A 27,492-nucleotide genomic window follows, 5' to 3' on the forward strand; every position below is an offset into this window, starting at 1 on the left:
AAATTATATCAGCTTCACCATTTAAAATGTACACAATAGGCAAGAAAAATGAAAGTCAGTAGAATTTACTACTGATAAACCCGAATTATTTATCTTACAGTTCTGACAATAGATGTTTCATTGGTTGTCTAAAAGTACTTTTTCAATTGATGAGAAGTTTGTACAAATGAGTAGTGAGGGAAGCGGGTATTTAAGATATTTCGTGTGGCGGACATTGTATTCATTGTTCGACTAGTGAGGACTTATACTTAGTATCTAGATAGTCAATAAGTAATAATCACCAGTTTCTGCATCTCATTGAAGCATCTACATTCTTTTTATATTGTTTAATGGTTACTAGCTTGAATCCATTAGTTAGATGAGGTATGAATTACATCTTCGAAATACCTAATTTGGTAGGTAATATTCACTTTTTGCTGATGCAGTTAGTTGGTTTTCAGCGAACCTATATACTACAATAATGACAAACCTACGTCTTCTGAGAATGAACTTACCAGTTTTGTCTTACTCATGTATATGTAAATTCTCATCACTTATGAAGACTTACATGATAACTTTTGTAATCAAATAAATTTAAAATACAAAACTATAAAACATACCATCCAATTAACTAGACCGTAATGAATCAGATTGCAATAAAAAGGGTAGATATTAGGAGGATGTAGTGGTCGCATTAGTTTGGTTCACATGGTGAGATAATGAGAAAAGCTATCAAATAGGTAACTGTTTAAAAACATTAAAGGAATATTAAGTTAATGTTTTGACTCCCTATCACCTTCACTGTAGGGAGTACGTCAGTAACAATATCTGCCTAACCCATTCTTAGTCTGAGAATGGATTTTTCACAGCTCAGATAGTTTTCTGATTTTTCACTATAACTTTTCTTTGATTACAAAACTATATTATTATTATTATTATTATTATTATTATTATTATTATTATTATCACAGTTAACTTATCATGGCATCTCTCTTGACATACATTCTATTGTTTGAATACAGAATGTAATCAGAAGAATGTTGCCAGGGTAAATACTGTAAAAAGTCATGTGAAGTTGACAAAGATATTAGTCTTTTAAAGATAGATATACAAATTAAGAATGAATCAGGCAGAGATGTGGACTTGACATGATCTATCTTGACCATTGTAATACAAGAGTTATGGGTTTATAATTGCAGATTCTGGTGACAGCTTGAAATCGGCTGACATTGAAATTAATGTGGTGTTTTCTTCACTTCTAACTATTTCCGCCCAAATATTTTAAGATATAGCATGCTAAGAAACAAATTATCACTGGTTTTAAATAGTGTCGAAATTAAATCTAAACCAGGAACATTGTTATTACCAGGGTTCGTTATTTGTTAAAAAATAATCTTTTCGTAAATTGTTGGCTTTTATATCCATTTTAACAAAAAACCATACTGACACCTTTGAAAGATCCTAAAAGCGATCTTAAGATTAACTAACCAAATATTATCCAATTAAAACACAGTCTTTGTGAGTGAAACGAATACTGCGAAAAAACGGTAAAATTATAAAGAATATAAAGTTTTGGGATGCTGATTTCTGATTTTTATTATCGAAAACGCAGTACTGCTAACTTTAAACATCCTAAACCTCACACTCTAGACTTTAATATTCAAATTCCTAACATATATAACTTTAATAATCCTGACCCTGATACTAACCATAATACATTCGAAACGATCACATTCCTGAAATCTGTGCCTTCTCTGATTCTTAATGGCTGATCATAGCTAGATAAGATCTTTTTTCTCAATAGCCGAACATTATGTGGGTGATGCACTATATTATCATTAACTAAATTAGCGAAAGCGTGAAATATCGTCAAAAAAGAGTATCAGTCGGTAGCAGGCTATTCGTGATTCCGTTCTAAAAATTGCTCAATTATTCAACTATCTCTATTTTCATTCCAAATGGTTGACTCTATTTGTTTCAAGTGCGTAGATATAGTTTATTTCCACCATTATTAACAAATATTAAGCAACGTATTTGAGCGGCGTAGAGGGGATAATGTAAAGAAAACTGTTTATTTATACTGTGTTAAATGAAAATATTACATTGAAACCACAGGCATTTAATATCATTCATTGAAAACAACTGTTCTTTTAAAAATATTCTTTGCTTTTGAATACTCAGTATGATTCTCAGTTTATCGAAGTAAACAAATCACTCAAAGGAACGTTAGTTTAAACAAACATTTTCTAATTATCTTTGGAATTTCATTCTGTACATTGTCCAGTAAATTTCAGTTATATTTTTCAATTCGCAGAAGTTCATCATGGAACCTACTCACTTTCATTTAAATGTAGGACGAGATGTCCGTTTTCAACTTTCACACTCGTTACCGATCAAATCACTATCCAATATTTGCACCCTTCCAATCCGCTTTCCAATTATTGATCAGATAATTTTAGTTCCTCACAAATAATTCCATAACGAAACTGTTTGTCGCGATATGTTAGTAGCTTTTGTCAATTTTTGCCTCTGAAGTTACATGAATTTAGTCACTATTGGCTAGTTTTATTTGTTTAAACAACCATGGTTACTTGTAAGTAACAGAATTCAGTTCCTTGTTTTTAAACATTTTATTTGTTTAAGATATTTCACTCATTTATTAATGAAATATGATACCTATACTGTTCTATTCATTTTTTAAAACAGTTATATAACTAAATATCTTGTTTACGTGTAGATTACAGTTGAAAATAGGTGTGATAATTTTATGTTGTTATTGAGCAACGTAAATCGGCCATTTTCGCCAACTGGAATTAGTGAATTTATCAATAAGATGGATTTAAATGCTCATCATTTAATTGATTGCTTCTTATGGTAACAATCAATATAAGAACTATTCATGTGGAAAATCGGGGAAGGATGTTCTCATTTACATACACACTGATGCTTGTGACCCCTCGCAGAGAAAAACTGACCTCCGACTAGGAGTCTCCAACCAACTCTGAGCCAAGCAATCCTTTCCAGTTCTTTCCAGTTGCTGTTCATCCTTTTCATGTCTGCTTCCGATTTCCGACTCAGTATGTTCTTTAGTCTCCCATTTCCATTAACGATTCCATATTAGTGCTCAATTCGTGATGCAGTTTGATTGTTTCCTGAGTGTATGTCCTATCCACTTCCAATGTCTTTTCCGAATTCCCTCTTCAGATGGAAGTTGGTTTGTTCTCTCCCGCGGTAGGCTATTTCTGATGGTATCCGGCCAACGAACAGTGAGTATCTTGCGTAGACAATTGTTTATAAATTATTATACCTTTTCGAAGATGATAGTAGTAGTCTTCGAAGTTTCAGCTCCGTACAGTAGAACTGTCTCGATGTTCGTATGGAGTACTCTGAATTTGGTGTTGGTTGACAGATAGTTGTTTATAGTTTCGTATATTCTTTAATTGTAGAAATATTGTCCTTGCTTTGCCAATCCTCTCATTTACGACTGCATCGGATCATCCTTGTTCATTGATGATACTACCATGGTACGTCAAATTTTCCACCTCTTCCAGAGTGTCTCCATCAAGTGTGTTGTATTCCAGGACCTACTGATATGGGGGCAGCTGCAACACTATTTCTCTTTATCTGCATTTGTTCGTGTGTATAGGATAGAAAGAAGAGGTCATCAGCAATGTCCAAATCTTTTAATTGATTCTGAACTGTCCATTGTATTCCGTGTTTCTTCTCAGATATGGAGGTCTTCATAATCCAGTCAACCACTAGAAGAAAGAGAAAGATGGAGTGTAGGACACTTGTCCTCACTTGGCATAAGTTAATCAGCTGACCTCCATACATGACATTGCACTGTAGTCCGTCGTATGAATTCCACATGCTGTTGACAATCTTTTCAAGAACTTCTTAGTTTCGAAGTAGCTTTCATGAGTTTCTCCTATTCACGCTATCCAACGCTTCCTCATAGTCAATAAAGTTGATGTACAGTGAAGAGTTCCATTCAACGGATTATTCAGCGATGATCCGTGTTGCCATTGCACGATCGATCTCGAAGTTGAGCGTCTACCGAATCCTTCATACGGTTCAGCAAAACTCTGTTCAAAACCTTGCCTGGTACTGACAGTAGTGTGATGCCTCTGTAGTTCCCACATTTGCTCTGATCTACTTTCTTCCGTATCTTGATGAGGTGTCCTTTTTTGCCAGTAGTACTTGTTCTTCCTCCCCAATCTCCTTGAATAGAACGTGAAACATGTTCGTAGTTACTTCTATTTCTCACTTTAGTGCTTCGGCTGGTATATTGTCAGGTCCTGCTGCTTTCCCACTCTTGATTGGTCAGATGGACATCTTGATTTCTTCAATCGTTGGTGGAGTGACATCTACAGTTAGGTCTGTGTGTGCTGCTTCGATGTCCGGTGGATTCAATGGATCTGGTCTATTGAAGAGTTCCTCAAAGTGTTCTACCCACCTATTCCTCTGTTCTTGAGTTCCAGTGATTATCTTGCCTTCTTCGTCCTTGACCGGTCTATCTAGTTTACTATATTTCCCTAACAGTTTCCTCGTTGTGTCATATAGCTGTTTCATATATCCTCCTGTTTCAGCTTTTTCCTCTGTCGCTGCTAGCCCTTCCATGTATTTTTGCTTGTCAGATTTAATGCTCCTCTTCACTTGCTTGTTTGATTCAGTTGACTCAGCTTCTACCTTGACTTTCTTTGTCCTTGTTTGTCTGTTGTTAATTGCTGTTTACTTCTTCCTTTCTTGAATCTTGGAGAGAGTTTCGGTAGAGATCCATTCATTATGTCAATGCTTATTGCGACCGAGCACTTTCTGACACGTTGAGGTTAGTGCTTCTCTAGTCCCTTTATAGTTATCCTCTATAGTATTTTCGTCTTCATTCAGTAGATCCTGTAAGGCTTGAAACCTGTCATTGTCATTATCTGGAAGGAAGGCTGTATTGAGCTTTTAAAATGCTGTTTCCCCAGTTGTCCAATGCTTCTTTATCTCCGGTTTCATCTTGGCAACAACCAGATTATGGTGATCTGCAGCTATGTCAGCTCCTCTCCTGGTTCTCACATCTTCCATTGATCTTCTGAAATTTTTGGTGATACAAATATGATCTATCTGGTTCTATGTGGTGTGGCCCGGTGAGACTTATGCAGCTTCGTGTATGCGTTTAAGGTGTGATATTTTGCCACCTATTACCAATTCGTTGAACGTAGTTAGATCTGCAAATCTTTCATCATTTTCATTTCTCTCTCCCAGTCACTTCATGTTGTCCCACGATATCTTCATATCCAGTGTTGTCCACTCCAACTTTGGCGTTTAGGTCTAACATCAGAATGGTCAGATCCTTCCTTGGGTACTTCGCTATGATTGATTTCAGCCTCTCACAGAACTGATCTTTATCGTCGTCATTGTTATCATTGGTGGGTGCATAACATTGGATAACATTCATTGTGATTTTCTCTCTTTTTTGTTTTAAAGTATGCTTTGATGATACCGGATCTATGACATATACATTTTCATTTGCATTTGGTGTTCCTCTGGACAGCATCGCAGAAAATCCCTGAGTGTGTTGAGCATTTTCCTCTTCATGACCGGAGTACAGCAGCATCTCTCCCGTATCTAGCCTTTGCTGTCCAGCTTGGGTTCAATGGGTTTCTCTGATTCTGAGTACTGTCAATGTGTATCTTCTCATTTCCGTTGCCATTTGACTTTTCCTTCCAGTCTCCCAAAGTTTCCGAACGTTCTATGTACCTATAAGTTGTTGTTATGGTTGTTAGAAGGGTCATCGACCTCATGACTTCCGAAGAACCTGGAATTTCATTCTGGGGCGTCATAATCCTTCTATCAAATGGGAGGGTAGAGTTTAAATGTCTTAATTTGTTTGATCTGGTTGGCGTTTTTTAACAAGAGATTTTCTACGGGATGTGGTTGCCGAACCCATGCCCAACCCTCCTACTTTACCCAGTCTTAGGACAGGCAGTAACTCTAGAAGAGCTACAGGCGGAGTTAGCATACACAGTTGTTAAGGAAAATTCAGACCTAAGTATCAACAGTGGAAATACAGCACTTCTCCTACACTTAAGTTGATTTGCGTTTAAATATGTCAAGCTGTTCAATTAACTTTTTTGACAGAGTTATTTGAATAGTAACAGTTTGTATATCTTGACCTTGGTATTAATTATCATGTCTGCATGAACAGGTATGCTTGATCACCGTTCTCTCTATCCTAAATGTTATTGCTTAAATTGCTTCATGAATCATTCTCTTTTTCATGTATAAATGTACATGCTCTTGAATCTTATCGATTGATTCGATTGTTCGTTTCATTCCTAATTTGACCTCTAATTTTCCTCTGTATTCTCTCGCTTCCTTGAGCACATTAGCTTTTCTACTCTAATTCTCTTAATGTGTTTATGACTAAGTGATCTGTGCTATTCAATGATAAACTATAGTCGGGGCTTCATTATGTTTTCTGAATTCATACACCGTTGGGATTTATTCAATAACGATTCAATTACGATTGATATAGGAAGCCTCAAGAATTATCCCGAAGCTAATCCATGACGAGAAAATTACAAACCTTTACCAGTTAGCATAATGTTTACTGTTCAAAAAATAGATTCTATAACAAAATTAAAAACAAGTAATCACTGATTGTTTCATAACTATAATCTTCTTAACTTTGATTAATCATTTGAAAACCGACAAAGTAACTCATATTCATAAGGCATTAGTTTAATATTTTATTTTTACATAAAAAATTTATTCTATATAGAAATATATTTAGTTATCTATTCAATAGTTTAATCATTTAAAGTTGATTTACTTATGATTTAGAAAGTTTTGGTGAGATAAATAATTACTTAAATTACTTCATTCACTTTAGTTATTCTATTATATTAATTGAGTCATTATAATAGTAGCTTTATTAAATAAATCTATAAAATGAGTTCATCAATACATTAATTAACATTAAGTTGAAAAAAATTCACTTCTCACATCATCTTGATTTTGAATCCCACAAGCGGGATCGTGGATGTGTAATGCTGAAGAGTCCTATATGGGGACGAAACAATTATCCAGTGCTTTCAGGTTTTCAATAGTGATCTAACATCAATCGATTCATAATCTCAATCAAAAACTTAAAAATCTCCACAATCCCACATTGAACATTAAAAATAACTTTAAATTCTTTTTTAGAAAAAGACTTTAGATAACGATTTTTGTTTTCATATTTAATTATGCATAATGAAAAATCTACATAATAAAATTATTCATAAATGAAAATGTAGTGCGTTGTTAAGTTATTAAACATTCACTTTAGTTGATTTATGAGTAATGATTTGTTGTATTACAGAAGTACATTTAAAATTAATTTCAATTTAGATTCATTCTTACATCAAAATTCAGACACCACAAAAGTGATTGATTGTTTTTAAATTTAAAAAAAACTCATGTACACAGTAACTAATTAGTCTCCAAATAAGTAAATCAATAATAAGTTAAGATGAAGAAGTTATGGAATATTATTTCTCTATAAGTTTCAATAAAGTTAAAACTCACTGAAGAAATTATTTTTTGATAACTCATCAAAGAGTTCATCAATATGACATAATCAATCAACTGAAGCTATAAAGTTGAAGATAGCGAAGTGATACCCTATTTTCAGAATGAATTATGTCAAATGTAACAGTAATCTATACAACAAATGTTGACTATGTATCCATTTCTATTCTTAACTTCAGATTAACAGTTAAAGAACATGACATACCTTTTGATTTCCAAACTATTGTCAGACAGTGACAAAAGTGTATATATTGATTAGCTTAAAACGTAAATAAACTGCATTAAGATGAAATGACTGACATTCTAGTGGTAATCTTTCTTATGTAGGGTTAGTTGTTTCATTAATGAGGAGGGCATCAACCAATAAAACTAGATAATAGAGAATCAATATCATACAGTATGCTCACCACAGATCTGAATGATCTGAATTTCATCCCATGTGTTTTGGGGTTTGTACTAGTTCAGGTGACCCAAGGTTCAATGATACAACCATTTACTGCGGGTTGTTTTATAAGAGTTTTTCAGTTAATTCCACTATCTATGATGAAAGTCACTTACCGATTGCGCATTCCTCACATATTATATAATTTATATATGCTTTCGAACATCAAGATGTGTATTTATTAAATCTTAAAGTAAAGGGATATACCCATTTTTCATTATTCTTTCACAATTTTTTTTGTTTATGCAGTGAAAATAAGCTGTTATATTGTTAATCAATGAATCATGGTGTTTGGAAATGATTCTGTCTATGATGTTGCCATGCCTTGTTAAAAACGTTCACAGTAATGGGTTTACTAATAATTATTCCGACATTGTGCTAACAAATTAAAACAGTAAATCTATTTTTTGATAATATAATAAGAAGACGAAGATTATCAGAACTATGTGATATATTAGCGCAATACATTTCAAACAATCTGATCACACATATACTTGTTAAGAACGTTTATATATAAAAATAAAAGGTCAACTAGACTATAAATGGAGGGTGAGGGGAGACAAGGCTAATAATAATAATAATAATAATGCTTACCATGCTTGTGAATTAAGGCTATATCGAGGCAATACGCACAGTATGCACATATGCCAATTAGAGACTGACCAATTGCAGTCCCAACAAATCGATGGGAAGATTCAAACAAACAATACTGAATGAATTCAATAATAGTAATAATAATAATAATGTGAAAACAATTTGAAACCTAATCACTCTGGATAATAAGCATATATTACCAGGGTAGGTTTAAGGTGAGAACTAACTATTTTTGAATACACAAAGGGGGTTTGAATTTTCGTATGGCCAAGGCTTCAATAAACCTCAGTATACGCCCTTTTACACTTTTATACGACACCACAAAAGCTGAGTTAAGATCAAGCTTATGACCTGTTTCGTTTATGTATTTGGCAATAGAGGATGATGGATGTTTATCCTCTACTCTTATTGGGTCATTTGGTTCTATTTGTTTCTGCAATCATTTTGGTACATGTTCACACACTCTAATTTTCAGATTACGATTGCTCCTCCCTATATATGTGTGACCACACACAAATTTAAATTGGTAAACGCAGTGAGATATGACACAATCGCTTTCATGTCTTTTAGGTTTTGAATGAATCATGGACTTCGTTCTTTCTTTGATAATGACCTTCGCTGCACAATACATTTTGTTGATGACTGATTTAAGCTTTTGTTTCAATAAAAGGCTATTTGAATCACCTCTAAATGGCAAGGTGATGTAGACAGGCTTTTTTTCCGCCAAGGCTATAATAGGTCTCATTGTACCATGAACTTTCCATCTATTTATAAGTTTAATTGGATAACCATTCCCCATTATTGTCTTGTTTAACAACTTAACATTATCATCATCAATAGCGTCGTTTGTGCAAATACGATCAAGCCTGTTAAATAGGCACCTTATCAAACCCCGTTTGTATTGCTTAGGGCAATAACAATAGTAACTAGTCTAGTTGACCTTTTATTTTTATATATAAACGTTCTTAACAAGTATATGTGTGATCAGATTCTTCGAAATATATTGCGCTAATATATCACATAGTTCTGACAATCTTCGTCTTCTTATTACACTATCGAAATTTATCAAAGGGACTAATTGCTTTCAATTTCTTAAAAGTAAAGTTATTGCCAATCTTCAAATAGGAACGTGACCAGTTGTGAAAGATTCTAAAAGTTTTTAGGGCTTGTTATAATGTGTTATGAAATAACAGATAGCATGTGTGTTTATTGCTAATTAATAAATTACCTTATAGATGACCTTGATATAATAACTATCCATTATTTTCGCTTAAAAATTGAGTATATATTTCACCGAGATGCAGTCTATGATAATGAAAGCAATCTCTTTGTGATGTTTCTACACAAATATTTTGTTTATTTTGTCATGCCACCTCCATCATTATCACTGGAACATAAGTGAGGACGACGGAGGTTTGTTCAAGGGCATCATATCTGTGTTACCTGCATAATTCTGATTGTAACATATTTTGAAATTGAAGAAATCCCTACGTTCGTCCTCTTTTCTAATGCTATGGAATGAATTTTCTTTGTAAATCAGCTATAATCAAGATAATGGGTAATTGTGGAAGAATAAATCATTCTAATCTCTTTCAAAACAAATGCTGGGACATTAGGAATCATAACCTTTGCTGGCTAAAAATTTCCGTAGTGAAATATATAATTGAAATGACCTACTAAATAGAGTTCATTCAGTTTATTCATAAAACATATTATCCATGTCTCAGAGTATATAACGTGATCACACAAATCACACGTGAATAAATGATTAGCTATTTGTTTTGATTTGTCGCTCAATGTTTTCAATTTCATTTTGCATAGCCAATTAACATTGTGCGTTTACAAACATCCATCTTCATCAGCTGCTAATCAAAATATTAAGAATACGAAGTCAACCATCATAAAATAAATTTGTACAAAAACATATTTCATGTAGTTTAATCAAACACATGAAATAGGAAGGTCTATTGAAGAAATTATCAAGTGAATATATGAAAAGCTTCAGCCCAATTTCAATAGACATATTCTGATAAACCAACTCAACAATTTACTTGTGATCATGACTGACTCCAAACATCATTCACTGAAAGTTAGGGTGATCGGTTTACTTGTAATTATGACAGTGACTTTATATCTTGCTGTTGAGTTAAATTTGTTTATCTCTGATCAGTATGTGTTTTACAGGTAAGTATAATCATTATTATGATTCTAAATGTTATTGATTTTATAACACCTATATTAAGTGAAGTAGAATTTCACATAGTACATTAGCAATTACCACAATATACTTGATACGTCATTCTAGTATCATGACAAGCAGTCAAACCTTATGCGGTTGACAAATGAGTTACCTAAGAATGAACAATATCGTACCGTCCATGACATTCTATCATGCTCATTTTGTGTTAATATCTTGTATATAAGCATGTTATTTCATAGCATAAGAAACCTGTTCCTCTTGTTAGTAGTTTTTTTTCACTTGATTTGTAGCAAGCCCATTCAACTACTGTATTATTTGTGTGCCCTCTGTTTGAACATTGGTGGCCTGTTTAAACATCTGGGCTACCTGTTCCTGTCATCTAGATATTTCAACAAGTTATCTAATTTTGTTTGTTTTAATACATCACTATGCCTATTAATCGCACAAACTATTCAGGTGCGTTTCTGAAAAGTGTAAGACTTTTCGCTGTAAAGGTTATAGAAGGCCTAATTAGAGATATCGTGGTTGCTGGCAATACGCAGCGAGAAGAATGTACATTATCCAAATGTCGATTGACTGGGCTGCTATCTTCTAACCGGCGATCACTCAATATTTATCGTCAGGAAGGACGAAGAAGTAAGAAACGGAAACTTGTTGAAGTACTTTGTGCTGAGAATTCCATATTGTACCAAAAATATAATATTGAATAAAGCTAATAATAATAAAAATAAAATAAAAAATAAAAAAAATCCTAACATTAATCCACTTTGTAAATTATGTGTGAGTCTGATTGAGCGCATATGTCTGCACATCAACCTTAATCTGTTCTCTCATTGGTTGTAAACAAGGACAATCAATAATTTATCCACAATCCATTAACACTCATAAATATATATGGATTTTTACCACTCTCACACACACACGCTTGTTTTCCCGGTGTGCTTGCTATCTGTACGCTTGTGGATTTTTACCGAGCTTCAACAATAAACTATCTCTATAACTGGTGTTCAGACTTTTGAATAATCTCGAGTAAACCCGTAATTCTACTAGGAGATTTAGCCTGCAGTAAATAATCAGTTAGCGGGATATTATTTATTTATTGGAGTCAGATATAGAGGAATTAATCCTCAACAAAGTTGGTGAGCCGCATTTTGAACACCCACCATTATTCCACAAAGTTTGTGATCCGCTTTTTGAACGCACACCATCTCTCTACAAGTCTGCTACATATTCTCTATTCATATCATAAAAAACTTCACATTGGAATTACTGTTACAATTATCAACAATTCATTAACAGTCATAATCCATTTATTCATAACATTGTCCCTTTGGAATTATATCGATATATTCTCATATTTGTACCCAAAGTGACAGTTTTTTTATTCGGTGAGTCTCTCATATATTTCTTGTTGTTATTGGTTATTTCTTCATATTGTATATCTCAATCCACAGCTTATTATTATTACTGCAGATATTATTTCTTTGTATCATGTCACTCGATAATTCGCTTGGCCTTTCATCTAAGTCTATTTCCGTGGGTGCCATCTCTGTACCTTTACCTGTTTTTAATCCTCGAAAGACAGAACTCTGGTTTGCACGCTTAGAAAGCTTTTTTGTTACAAACAGAATCACAAACCAGAACACGAAATTTAGTTACGCAAATTCTTGCTGCCGGATGACGTTATTGAGCAAGTGCCTGACGTCATTTTTAAACCGGATCCTGACTCACCATATGATTGCCTAAAAAGAGAGGTCATATGTGTTACATCTCTCTCTGACCAGCAGACTATCGATCAACTTTTAGCCAATGTAGAGCTAGGTGATAACACACCTTCCCAATTAAAACGCCATATGACAAGTGTTTTAGGGAATCGTATAGTTGATAAACGTCTATTATATCAATTGTGGCTCAGACGCCTCCCACAAAACATACAGCAGATACTCGCAATTGGAGACGAGGATGTCGATTTTGACAAGTTAGCAGACATAGCCGATCGAATTTACGAGCGGACCAGGACTCACTCGGTATCACACGTACAAACAAACTCAACCGACGAGATCGCCGAGTTACGACAGACAGTCGACGCCCTCACTAAACAGATAGCTCAGCTACAACTTTCGAATGCCCGCCACTGCAAGTGTAGAGGAAGGTCCAGAAGTCGTACACGCCGTAGTCCAAGCACCATCCTTTCAGGTTTTCCATGGTGGTCTGGCTTCAATTCACTAATGATTTCAACTATATGAACTAATTATCCCAAAAAAATGGCTCTCATAATTTGTAATTTCTCCATCTATATTCGTCTTCTCATCACCAAACATTTCAGAAACTAACTCCCCATTAATTTATATTCAGTTCTTACGCAATAATAATTCAAATACATAATTGAAATGACCTACTAAATAGAGTTCATTCAGTTTATTCATAAAACATATTATCCATGTCTCAGAGTATATAACGTGATCACACAAATCACACGTGAATAAATGATTAGCTATTTGTTTTGATTTGTCGCTCAATGTTTTCAATTTCATTTTGCATAGCCAATTAACATTGTGCGTTTACAAACATCCATCTTCATCAGCTGCTAATCAAAATATTAAGAATACGAAGTCAACCATCATAAAATAAATTTGTACAAAAACATATTTCATGTAGTTTAATCAAACACATGAAATAGGAAGGTCTATTGAAGAAATTATCAAGTGAATATATGAAAAGCTTCAGCCCAATTTCAATAGACATATTCTGATAAACCAACTCAACAATTTACTTGTGATCATGACTGACTCCAAACATCATTCACTGAAAGTTAGGGTGATCGGTTTACTTGTAATTATGACAGTGACTTTATATCTTGCTGTTGAGTTAAATTTGTTTATCTCTGATCAGTATGTGTTTTACAGGTAAGTATAATCATTATTATGATTCTAAATGTTATTGATTTTATAACACCTATATTAAGTGAAGTAGAATTTCACATAGTACATTAGCAATTACCACAATATACTTGATACGTCATTCTAGTATCATGACAAGCAGTCAAACCTTATGCGGTTGACAAATGAGTTACCTAAGAATGAACAATATCGTACCGTCCATGACATTCTATCATGCTCATTTTGTGTTAATATCTTGTATATAAGCATGTTATTTCATAGCATAAGAAACCTGTTCCTCTTGTTAGTAGTTTTTTTTACTTGATTTCAAAGTAGTTGAGGGTTTAAGACAGTGATATAATCTTATGACCAGTTATAAGTCAGCCACAACTCATATCATTGATGATTATTTACTGGTCATCACTTTCTCTTTCATTCCAACAATCGAAATCTAGCTCATCAAATTAACAGAACCCAGTAGCACAATAGTAATTCAAGAAGGTTAGATGATTATTTTATTCTACTTTATATGATATGTAGTGGATTTACATTTGCCAGCACCGTTTTCTGAAAGAAGTAATTCCACCAATAATATTTCACTCCAGATGAACGGCCATGACAATTTTTAATCAGCTTTCTCTGATTAGTTATTCAAAAATTTATTTATCTTTATTAAAAAGTTTATAGTGGCTTTAAGATGCTTTATTACTTCGTCTTGTCAAAAGAAATCTTGGCTACATTTTAGCTGTAGGTGTGTGTCTAACCCGAAACAATTAAATTTTCGTGAAAACCGATCAGATTATCAGGTCGTATCTCACAAGACTTTATGCACAGATAACACTACACCGTGTTCCTCTCGGTATGTAGTGTTGTTTCACAATTTACCAAGTTAACTGAAAAGCATCTTATGAGGTTTAATTGCACAACAATCTCGAGTTCTGCTCCGACATTTGTCAGCCAGTAATAAAACCCAACTGGGCAGTAATCAAGACAATCCATCTGATAAATTTAAAAACGTATAGCCATGGAATGCCTATTTTCTTCATATAATGTTTTGTTACATGCACTCCAGTTAAATATATTATAGAAAACATGAACGACACACATCATCCATGGAATATGAATGAAATAGAATTTTCAACAATGATTAAAAGAAGTGTATTGTATAACAACTTAATCTTCTTTCACATTTTCAGCGCTGTCACGGAACAAGGTCTTCCCTATTATACAAAGAAGGAAAGACAACGATATAAAAATATGTGAGTTGACATTTTTTGAGAAATGTGCCATATTATTGACAAATGTTGACGCCATACACAGCTACTCATTGCTTTGAGAACTATCGATTCACCAACATAGCAAGTAAAGAGATTGAGGCTTGAAATGATTAGGATCTTATTGAGACTGGTTCACGATTGCATAATGGCAAAATAAACTTTAGGCTTAACGAAGCTAGTGAAAGATACAACAATTATCGTGAGTGTACAGGATGTTTGATGCTTTGAACCACCAAACTCTGAATGAAGACTAGTTCAATACTGTTTGTTAGTTCATACTGAACAAATCAGTGTAATAAACTTTATTTCTAGTGTGAATTCTTTAGTATTCTGATGAAAATGATATTAAATGCTGTATCGAAGTTTCTCTGAGTCACACATGTTAACTACTTGCAGAATCGTTAAGTTCTTGTATAAGTATGTCGCATGCGTCATAATAAAGCTGGATTATGTGTGGTCAGTCAGCTAATTTCAATACTGTCTTGTATAAATTGCATTACAGAATTATTACTGTTTCTACTCTCTATAAACAAAGAATATAATTTAGTCAAAATGTAAGGGCTCGCCCAAATAGCTTGTTGTAGCTTCGGAATGGGCCAATTTATTCATATTTTGACCTTCTACCTGAAGTCAGATATAAGGTCACTAAAAAAGCGTAATACGGTGTAATCACAACACATGTTCTCATAAGTATCATTAGTGTGAAGTATTCAGTCTTTTGGCCTCATCCAAACATTGAATGCAAGTTAATCAATCTTATTGTCCCAATGAGTTTCATACAAATTATCATTAGTATTTCTCAATAACCTATATCTTTATTGAAACCCATTACGACACATTCACAGATACAGCAATTCGGAATGAAAACTTGTTAAAAATTGTTTGGTAATATTGTAATTCAATCAACACAACCATATGCTAAATTTAAATATACCCTTGTGATACAATTAGATTTCACTGAAATCTATTTCATTTATGTCAATGCGTTTCAATACAGATCAGATTTGGATAAACATAAATTGAAGTTGGCTCAGAAAAAAGCCGCAACTCTTGAAGCGGCTTCAAACTCAGTTCGCATAACAATTGGATTGATTACCACTTTATTAGTGGGTTATTTGTCTGATCGATATGGTCGTCGAGCAGCGTTTGGAATTTTATTAATCGGTGAAATTTTGCATGTTGGTATAACTGGTAAGTAATATACACCTTTTATACTACGTAATTATCTGCCTTACATCAGAGTATTTAAATAGAAAAAATCGTACAGAATGTTAGGAATGACGTCTCTTATTTGATCAGGTCTAAATTTATGTGACAAATCAATCTCACTCTTGTTTAATATAGTAAACGCATACTCAAATTACTAAGGTCTGAAATCACAATTGTTTTGTGGTGATATACTCAGTTTGTTTTGAATAATCCTACTGCTAAATCCATTTTGAGTTTTAATAAAGTAAGTTTATTTGTTTTGTACATTAGATCTATCTATTAAATTTAAAGAAAACATAAGCAAAAACATATTTATAAAGTGTTCAATATTAGATTATGTCATGTTCATGCAATCACACTTTACTCACCTGTTTCAAACATACACCTTGAATTCATCAAACAAGTTTATGTTAATTCTTCTTTTTCCTAATAACAATATTGTTTCTAATTTAAGTCTATTTGTAGCTAATTGGAAGACTTGAAATAAGATTGATATATATTTCCTTTTACAAATAATAGCTTTCATTTGGTCAACATACTTATTTACGCCTGTTACTCCTCGTGGAAGAGCATAGGCATCCCACTAGTATACTTTATCAACATACTGGCATGATAATACTTGTTCATTGTTATATGAGATATTTGTCAACTTCCATTGTAATCAGTTGAACGCAACGACAATAATTTGTTACCGATTCACAGTGTTTTATCATGAAACTTATACTGACCCTTGGATTTCCATATTATGTAAGTGAGAACCCAATATTGTGAATGAGAACATAGGCGAGGACAACCAAACGTATTTCAGCGCTATATAAAGTATTTTGGTAAAATTTAAGATCCATGCAGTCGATATTTCATTTGCATTATATGAATCAATTGTCTCAGAATTGATTGTTCCTTCGTTTCCACGCTAATGACTCTTTATTCTAAATATCTACTCTTCGATCTTCCTAACCTTCTGCCATCAGGCATTGCACTTCCGGTTGGTGATACATAATATTTATATCTGTCGACATCAATCGCACACACCACACACTAAGATATGACATAAAATTATTTACGAATCACTCATTTCATATAACATTTTAATAAAGTTTAAAATACACTGAAATTAATCTTGTTTCGAATCAATTGTAATGTAAACGACCTCAATCTATATTCAATTACCATGAAGTAATTCAAGCTTTCAATTTTTTATTGATTCAGGTCTTATTGTGTTGTTGAAGCTGAATTTGTGGCTGATTTTAATCCCCGGACTTTTGGAAGCGATTTTTGGTGGTGGTCTTTTGTCACTCTTTGCTCAGGTTGCCACTATCCAAGTAGACGTTTGTCATCTATCCAAGATGCATTCAAAGGAAAAAACAGATGGAAAAAATGTAAAGTCCTCTGATAAACAAATGTGGATATTATTTACAATTTTTGACGGAATAGCTGCATTATGTGTATCAGCAGGATCACCGATTGGAGGTTAATTGATAAATATGTTTTAAAAATTTTATATTCATAATTTAATAAAAGGTTGTATATCTTTAAAGATAAATTAGATCTTAGCAAAACTTTAAAGTATCTTGGCCGCATTATATCGTCTCATCTGAATGGTTTCATTAAGAAGATTTCAATATCATTCTAGACAAAATTATCAACTCTTACTTCATGGATATGTGAACACTACATGAACATTAGCACTTGTCTGAATAAGAGATTTTCGCCTTTATTTCAATGAGATACTTTATAAACACTGACAATATCTCGGACATTATTTCTAGTGTGATTCATCTTCTGTTCTAAACATTAGCTGAACGGATTTCAATTGATTTTGTTCCCATACAATAAGGATTTTCCTAGTAAAAACACCTTAAAGTCTTTTCAAACAGATTCACATGAAAAGACGACTCAAGTACTTGACATTCTATCCACCAGTTCATATACAAAATTACTAATATTATCTCTGGTGGAAATCATTTTCCAATTAAACATGCATAACTTCAATTATTGCGCGTTCACTTTCGTTCGACTGAAATCCATTATCTTTCAAAGTAACTAAAGTACATCGTAAACAGTGTACAGTTTATGTATGTGTAATTATCAATTTAAATCGCCTGAAATAAAGTGTTTTTTTTTCATTCCACTTACTAGGAGCTTTAATCTACCACTATGGATTTCAAGTAGCCATGTTCACATCATTAGGTTTACTCGTTCCAAGCTTAATTTTAATATTCTGTTTACCCGAGACGCATAAAAACAGAAGGAAAATAATGGCTGTACCGGACAAACAGCCTATTGATGAAGAAAAGAATGATGATCCAAATGATGATACTCGTAGCATTCAAATGGAATTTGAAAAGACGTTGACAAGCAGAGTTACAGAAGCATTTCAAGTTAGTAGATTGACATTTATTTTTTTACCTATAATGTTTCTTTTCTCTTGTTAAAGTATCGCTACAATTATATTCCTATGATGTTTTAAAGATAAAATGTATGAAAATTCAGAAATGGTCACGTAATATATTTCTGATGATATGGGTTAGCAAACTATCCATATACAACACCATGAGCATGTCCACAATTTATTTTATTAAGATCCAAATCCACTAGTGAACTCATTAGATGTTTTGTGGAATAGTGTTTGCGATTTTCCAATAAAAGTGGACTCTCATCAATGGCTTTAAATTAGTTCAAGTGGAAGACCGAATTCACCGTGGTCTGATAGATGGAGGGATATCTCTACAAACTGAGCGATAATGATCATCACATTCGTCTTCATTTCATTCCAATTAACAAAGGATAATCAATATCACTCGATACACGGAACCTGGGACTATGATTGAGTTACATCACAACCTGAATGCAGTAGGTAATGTGACGTATTAGAGTCGAACTCAATGCATTGAAAACATAGAACTGGGACTTAGAATTGGAGACACAGATTTTCATCTCAAGTGTTGTTGAGTGCATTCACCTCTGTGAAGTCACATACTACAACGACAAAGTATTCCATTGTTCACACACCTTCATTTCTTTTTCCGGATGATGTCAATTTCCATGAAAAATTAGTTTAACCAAACTTGAGAAAAGCGAAAACTGTTACATAATTCGTCACACGTCACTAATCGTTCCGTGATATAATGCAAGAATGAACATTTCATATTGACAAGACAACCGACTAGATAGTTGTATTAGCACACAATCTCACGGCGTGTGCTGTAGATTGATAATAACTGTAACAGTAATTGCAATTAAAATAAACGTCGTAATAACTTCTCAAAACTATTTTCAAATGTTTCTGTGTCAGTAATGTCATATCATGCAAAACTGATGACCATGAGTTGCATAATAAATCGGAAATTTCATGACCTTTCATCTTAATCTGTTTATCAATTAATTACTGAATCAACAAAATCATTTGAAGCATGTAAACAGAAACCAGATAAGTTACCATCATCTGATAAAGGTCAATGGATTTCAAAAGAAAAATCATGTCTGTTTTGAACATAAACATCTAGTAACATTTTCATCGGAAATCAATTTATAATGACAATCTCACTTATCTGCATATGAAAAATATGTAATCAATCATTCTATATCACACATTCACCAAATACTAAACTTATCTAAATCACTAGTCGACACGGGATACATGATCTCACAAGAACAATCAGTCTTACAATTTCAAACCTTGTTTATTTTTCAGCGTGTGAAAACTTTAGATCCTGTCGTGACTATGATTTTGTCAATGGTCCTACTTGGTTCAGTGTCAGCTTTGGCGGACTTACAGTATGTTGCTGTTTATTTAATGGGTCCCCCATTCTTGTGGAGTCCGGAAACAGTTGGACTATATTCGTAAGTATTTCACTTCAAATTCAAATCGTATGATATATTTTATCATTTTATTTCAGCGGTTTTACAATACTTTCTTCCTCCGAAAGCAAACACTTCTCAGTCAAATATGAAATTATTTAAACAATTGTTTTTCAGCAGTAACCGAAAACCTAAATACATTTAGTCATATCGATTGATCCATATGTCTCAAACTCCCAAATCAATTTAGTTTCACTAGGTATTATAAGAAAACTGTTTATATTAATATAATACACAAATTTGCAACTAGTAGTCAGACATAATAATTGTATGAAATTTCCATTGTTGTGAGAATTAACTGGTCGTTTATTTCTATCTCCTACACTCCCAATTGTATATGGGCTTGACAAGAGTAATACTACTTATTAAGTATCTGACACTGTTGTCAGGCTACGATATTTTGAATGGAATATTTGTTTATTTGATTTTGCCACTTCACTAGAAATCGCTTCAAACTACACAGCGTAATACAAGAACAGTTGCATGAACAACATACGTCTATCCAAACTTGAAAATTCACATTTCAAGGGGGTAATCAATACTGGTTTATCTGATGTCTGTGAAATATATCTCCTATACACACGTTTAGAAGCCAAAATCTCATCACGTTGTTATCATAATACTTCACAAAATTATTGACAATCCGACTAGTTAGATAATATGTAGTTACACATTTGAAATATCATGCAAAGACATTTGTTTCTGTGTTAACCTGATAAATGCGCTGCAGAACAAATGTAAGATGATTTATTTGCATTCATTATTTCTATGTTTAGTTCGTCACATAGAAGCTAAGTCATCTGCCTATCACATGATTAGAGTTCATCAAAAATTAAAGCAAACTAGATAACCATTCTTCTATAACTCTGGAATATTCCACACTGTATTTAGTGCACGAATTTCCAGTCAACTGATATGTTATGCTACGAAGCTTCAACAATTCATGCATTTCTCATACCGAGTTTCACACACATTCGTCAAACATCTCAATGTTAATTTCAAACAAATTGTTTGATATAGGATGAATGATGAGAAACACCTCTGAAATGTTGATTATTTGCATTCTAATAACTAATAATACGTCCATTGAACAACATTTCAACTCAATAACAAGTACATGGTTATGTTCTCAGCATCAAATCATAGTGTGTATATGAGAACAAGTCGTCCTACACAATCCACTAAACGTGATTATGTGTAACCGATTCGATGAATTTCAAATTATTCTATCAATAAACAACCACAATCAAGCTTCAGCTTTCACTCTGTGTAGGATTTAATTTGGCCTACGAATATACTACTAGAACTTCAAACGCGATACTGGCGATCACAGAGTCTATGTGAAAGCTTTCGTCAGAACAAGGACAACTTGGCTTTAAACTTCATCTGTTTCCAAACATAAATTCAATTAGATTAGTACAATAATTATAAGAGAATTACAGTGATTAAGTGAAATGCACAAACATACCGACAACTATTGCATGTCTTGTCGAAATGAATAAATAATATGAGTCACACTAATATAATGGGATAATAACATCTTCGAATTGGTAGGTCACATGCAACAGTGATAATTCAATTACACATCAGATCAGATTATAGTGGCAGGAGCTTAAGCAACGATTTGATTAGTTAGTAATGGACATAAATAACACTGTGAAATAGTATGATTGATCATGCTACTAATTTCCATTTGGACTAAACATCATTCAGGCTCTCTCCAATACACATATCACTGTCATATGCTGTGGTGCCATCTTACATGTATCAAAAGCACTAACAGACCAGATATTTGTATGTTAGGTGTACATGGATTCTTAGGAGAAAAGATGCTTTCCATTGGATTGAACCACACATCATCAAGTATCACAAAAGCAGAAATATCACACTACAAGTGAGCAGCTGAAGCATCAGACATGCCTTCAGATAATAATAATAATAATAATAATAATAATAATAGTAATAATAATAATAATTTCGTCCTCATACTTCAATCTTTTCCATTTCTTCAATACTCTGTAGTGGCGTAACTGATGTGACAGCAGCTCTTCTCTCAGTCATCTGTACTGTTTTGATCATCAAATGTGACGAAAGGCGAAAAGCAAAAGCTCTCACAGATCAAAATGCCACAAAACACAGTCAAGCAAATCTTTATACACGTCAAATGAATTTACTTATTACAGTTTTCGCTGTATCAATCATAATGTTAATGGTGAATCGTTCAGTGGTCGGAGTAGCTTATCGATTTCAACTACCAACTGCGAATATTCTAATTTATATCGGTAAATGTTTGGTGCTTTGAATTTTATCATGAATAAATACATCTATCAATCACTCAAACCCAATTAAACACATGACTGAAATGATGAGAGTTGTTATTGTTTTACTAATGAATTGGATATAATTAAAATTAAATCAGTCATATTAATTTATGTATCTACTGTTCTTACATTGCAAACTCAGTCACAAACTAATTGTGTCAATTGTGTTTAATGTATGTTGAACTGATGTAGTATTTATGGCTTTACACGTGAGATTGAGTGTGCAATACTTCTCACGAATTCCTTGTACAGGCCGTTCATATGCTTGAAATAATATAAATACTAAGATGAATTTACAACCATCTGATAAATCGACATGAAAGACTAGACACGAGTCTTCCTCCATTATTCGTGATAAGTTCATAATTTTGTATAGAGTGATAGATGAAGTTATTTAGAGAGTTGGAAATCCACGAAACCCATGCTTCATCTATTCATTTCTTTCACAGTTTATCTGTTCATACGAATGCAAGATATACATTCGTATATATCCATCTTCACTATGCATTCAGCTGTTCAATATAAATTTGGTTAGTCGGATATTAGTTATCAGACTGATATTAGTTGTTGATTGATCTGTTGTTCATCTAGTTAGTTTTGGAAGAAATATCAGAATCTAAGTAAGTATTTACACTGAAACAAAATCATCCACCATCATTTCTAGCATCAATCATGTCCTCATCTGAATAATGCAGGTCGCACCAATATAACAGTAGACAAATTAATTAGCGTAATGATTTCCAGATTTACACTAGATAATGTGAACACACACATTCAGATGAATTGCTCCAAGATGTTTGGATCGTTTATCTAAATTAAGAATACGTTATATTTGCTAGGATGATTGTTAGAAATATGTTGACTGTCTTGACATTTTCTTACATTGGTTATAATAACACACAACCACTGAAAACACTCGACCATTAAACAACTGTTCCATTCAGTGTTTTAGAGCATTAACCATGGTGCACTCTCGAAGACAGTCTGTACGAGACGTGGGGATTTCAAATTTTTTGTAGAACAGAATATCACTGATCAGCTAGGTCAAACTCTAATAATCTTTATTTTCAACGTGATTCTTCAATCAACAACTATTATATGATCTTCTCACAACCAATCTGACAATGTATAAGTACAAATGAGTTGCCAATATTTATTTCTAATCCTCGGTACTCCAGTTTCATGAGCAGTCTTGTCGTCTCTCTAGGTTGATTAAGTAGGTTTTAGGAACTCTCACACAGTAGTCGAATCAAACTTCACTTCATTACAAAACTCTGAGTGTTAGTGTTTTATGTTTTGTACTCAACCAACACAGAACTCTTGATTCCCAATTCTACTGATTTGCTGAGATTGAACGGATAATCGTGAGTCGAATTGATGAATCGATTGATGTTTTACATGACTCTGTTGTAAACACTATTTTACACACTCGATGGAAATATATATTTATTATATATTGTCAGTAGACATTAGAGGTTTGTCGTCGAGCATTACCCATAAATGTGAGTCGAATAATTCAGTTAATTCCTGAGACTTATCTTGAATAAACAATCGTTGAAACCAGCAATCACTAGATTTCTGCATCATCCGATTATAGGAAACATCAACTGTGCACATTCACATCACTTCTAAATATGTATCCAATGTCCTTCATGTGCTTAACCTCTAGACCACTGGCTTAGCATCCTGTTATTTTATTGTCTAAAGTCAAATGTGTTGAACATCAGTCTTGCACGTAAATTATAAAATTTAAAATGTATAAACTGTTATTAGAATTTAATATTTTTCAAAAATTTTAGCTTCCATTCCAAGATTGACGAAAAGCTTTCTTGTTCCAATAATTCGAACAATGCTTTCCATTAGTATCCACTCAAGTAAACAAGGTAAAAATTTATTCCAACTATTTTGATTTATTTACATAGTTCAAGTAGAAAATTAATTATTGAGAGTGATTTTAGTGAAATGAGATTAAACAGCAGAAGTTGATCCACACAGTAAATTTTCACCTGTGAAATATGAACCAAAGTTGATGATTGATTTCAAACTTAAAATATGAAGACAGAATATGATAGATGCTCATGAATAGTTGTTCATTATATATAGAATTTATGGAAGATAACTAGGTGCACAGAAATTCTTTCATTGAGCTATTGAATATAATTTTTATATGATAAAATACATTCACTTATCTTACATTTCAGGTTTTATGCAATCGATTGCCGCATTTGTTTCTCGAATCGGTCTTCTCATCAGTTTTACAGCACTGCCTGCAATATATGCTGGAACCGTACTGACGTTTCCAGGAACAGTATTCATCATTGTTGTCATAATAATGTTAATAACACTCATTATTGACTTGTAAGTAGTTTGAAAAAAATGTGAATTTCCCTCTATAAAATAAGAATTAGTGTAAGAAACACTCACACAATTGAAGAGTAAACAATATTTGCCATAATATATAAACTAATGGGATTAAAATGTTTCCAAAGTATAAAAGTTTGTTGTGTAGAACGTTCAGGGTACGTTTATTGTTCAATACGAAATAAACCATTTATTAATGCACATACATTCATTTGGGAAAATCAGCTTTCTTACCATCATTTAAAGTTTGAAAATGGCGACAACTAGATTTAAACTTAATGGTTGGATGATACGTAGTTTATCACATGAGATCAAGATTATCTACTCAATTTTGTGTGTTTTAATTGGTGCCAACTTCGGGAACTGCTATTACGAAGAAACGACCATCGTGTGGTGGCTCGTTTTCAGTAGCTGATACAGAAAAATCGCTAGATAAAACTATTCATCGGTAGACCATCTGACATAAATGCTTCCAAAGAATTAAGATGTTGGAAAAGCATAAGAAGAGAATACGAGACGTAATAGAATCTCTGTTCAGAATGTGAATCAAAGACTGATTAAAATACTTCATGTTATCGAACCCAACAATCAGATGAAACAATCTCATCATTCAGTAGTCCTAGTAGTTAATAAAATGACGTAGGATTTTTGGAAATGGTTCAATCTTGAAACAAGTCAAGAACAACAAGGTTAACAGAATAAAATGAATTCACTCTATATCACAGTTTCTCATCTGTTGCATACAACCTCAAATTACAATTCCTAACATAGATATCATTATAATATCATATAATACACTTTGTATACCCATTCTTCTGATTATTATAATTTTGATTACGTTTCGAACATTTAGCTAAAGTTCACAAACTAAAGTATACTAAACATTTGTCAATAATTATATTTATACGAGTAATTGTAATTTGAGATTGTATGCAACTGATGAGAAACTGTGAAATATAGTGAATTCACTTTATTCTGTAAACCTTGTTGTTTTTACTGTTTAAATTAATCAAGGGATCTGATTGTATGAAGTTTCCATCTTTATCGACAGATGCTTAAATGTCACATAAAGTTTTCAATGGAAGGAACTTTCAATTACGTAATTATTAAATAATTTGTCCTAAGTGGTAGTAACATTGACAATCTACTCAGAGTTGACAAAGCGACGAGTGGTAGTAGCTTAGCTGGTCTAAAAAGAAAACGTTCAACCTTGAACATAAATTAACCTGGCACACTTAGACGATGCACATTTTAAGATGAAATGACGTGTATATTTGTTTGTGAACAGACAAGTCATCTAGTACCACTTGTAGGCCTTCACCAAACACTTATGTTCATTAGTAGTATTATCATAAAGTTAGAAAAATATAGTCTTTTAAGATGGTTCTCATAATCGAATGAAATTAGCAAGACATCCATCGGTAACCAGTGGTCAATGAACATTTATACTAGTTTTAAAGCCATTCAACCGTGTGCACCGATCAACTCACCAGGAACCGGAACCACTAACTCAAAAGCCAGCAACAAGTGAGTTAGTTTGAGATCATACATTTTATATCTATTAGTTCTTACTTTCAACTTCAGCTAGCTAGTGACACTAGCTAACCATCATCCATTGCTGTCGAGTATACCAATATCCTTCACTCTGAATATAGTTAATTTCTTTAAATTACTTTTTGCCACTGGAACTTGATGAATTCACTTCAAACTTAGTCATCACCAGTAAGATAATGACCATTATTGTAACAGAATGTTCGTTAATATCATTATTACCTTGTTAACTAAATATTCAATACAAATATGAGTTGAAAGCATGAATCAATTGAAGCTAGACCATCAAGGAAAATCTGGAAGCACTGGACGGCCGTTTCGTCCCATTGTGAGACTCTTCAGAAGTGCGCATCCACGACCTCGCCTCGCGAGATCCGAACCCAAGACCTACCAGTCTCGCGCCATCCAGTGCTTCTAGGTTTTTCTTGGTCGTCTGGCTTCACTTGATTCATGCTTTCAACTATGAAAATATTAAAATCTCCACAAAAACCCCTTCTGACATGTATGAGTATTAATTTTATTACATTCTTATACAAATAGAGTATTACCATTGGTGATGAAGAAACAAAATTCCAAATTGAAAGATGATGATGAATTAAACAATATTCATAATGTAAAAGAAGTAGAAGAAGGTGAAGAGACAAAATCAGATAATATTCCTAATTATTTCGGAGATACGTTTTAATCGTTTCTTATCTCATCTATTCATTTCAAAAAAAAGTGTATAACAGAAAACTTACCTTAAGTATTATTTCCAAAAGAAAAGATCATTCTACTGAATCACCTACAAAAATTGTAATAAAAAATTTTTTTTCTATGATTTTATCTTTCTAAAAGTGAAAAATGTGTTTGATGTTGTAAATATGATTGTCAAATAGTTGAAATGTTTGTCAGTTTACTATGAAGATATGATATTGATTTTGTCATAAGACATTGAAATGTAACCATTTCAATGAAATAATCATTACAGGTTGTCTTGGTGATAAATAGTTTTTATGAATCAAGCTTTCAATATTGTAATTCATCAATAAAATATTCGAAGCCTCTTGTCAAAAAGCTTATGAAAACCATAATTCATGTGAAAGTCGATGTAATGTTATTTTAAGTTAAAAAATAGCTTTCCTACATATTGATTTCACTTTGACTATCTAAAGATTGAAGTGCTATACAATGCCGTTTTCTCTTATTAAGTTACTTAACAAGTTGTTCTTGTGAATTCATATTTCATTTGAACCCATACTTAGTTTGTCATGAGTCG

General features: G+C 33.0%; 2 protein-coding genes across 2 annotated transcripts; both read left to right on the forward strand.

Annotated features, from left to right (window-relative positions):
- Nucleotides 1–1,272: 1,272 nt before the first annotated feature.
- Smp_169000 (hypothetical protein) lies at nt 1,273–13,406 on the forward strand (the record flags this gene model as incomplete). Its single annotated transcript, XM_018789384.1, has 2 exons — nt 1,273–1,349; nt 13,319–13,406. 2 exons carry the CDS (start codon nt 1,273–1,275, stop codon nt 13,404–13,406), a joined length of 165 nt encoding a protein of 54 aa, XP_018654833.1.
- Nucleotides 13,407–13,613: 207 nt separating this feature from the next.
- Nucleotides 13,614–27,055, forward strand: Smp_169010 (putative adenylate cyclase; the record flags this gene model as incomplete). The annotated part of the gene is made up of 8 exons (XM_018789385.1): nt 13,614–13,681; nt 14,851–14,913; nt 15,929–16,122; nt 17,350–17,610; nt 18,280–18,525; nt 24,122–24,205; nt 24,524–24,680; nt 26,775–27,055. 8 exons carry the CDS (start codon nt 13,614–13,616, stop codon nt 26,917–26,919), a joined length of 1,218 nt encoding a protein of 405 aa, XP_018654834.1. The 3' UTR covers nt 26,920–27,055.
- Nucleotides 27,056–27,492: the final 437 nt, after the last annotated feature.

The sequence above is a fragment of the Schistosoma mansoni genome, chromosome W, assembly GCF_000237925.1.
Source record: "Schistosoma mansoni strain Puerto Rico chromosome W, complete genome".
NCBI lineage: Eukaryota > Metazoa > Platyhelminthes > Trematoda > Strigeidida > Schistosomatidae > Schistosoma > Schistosoma mansoni.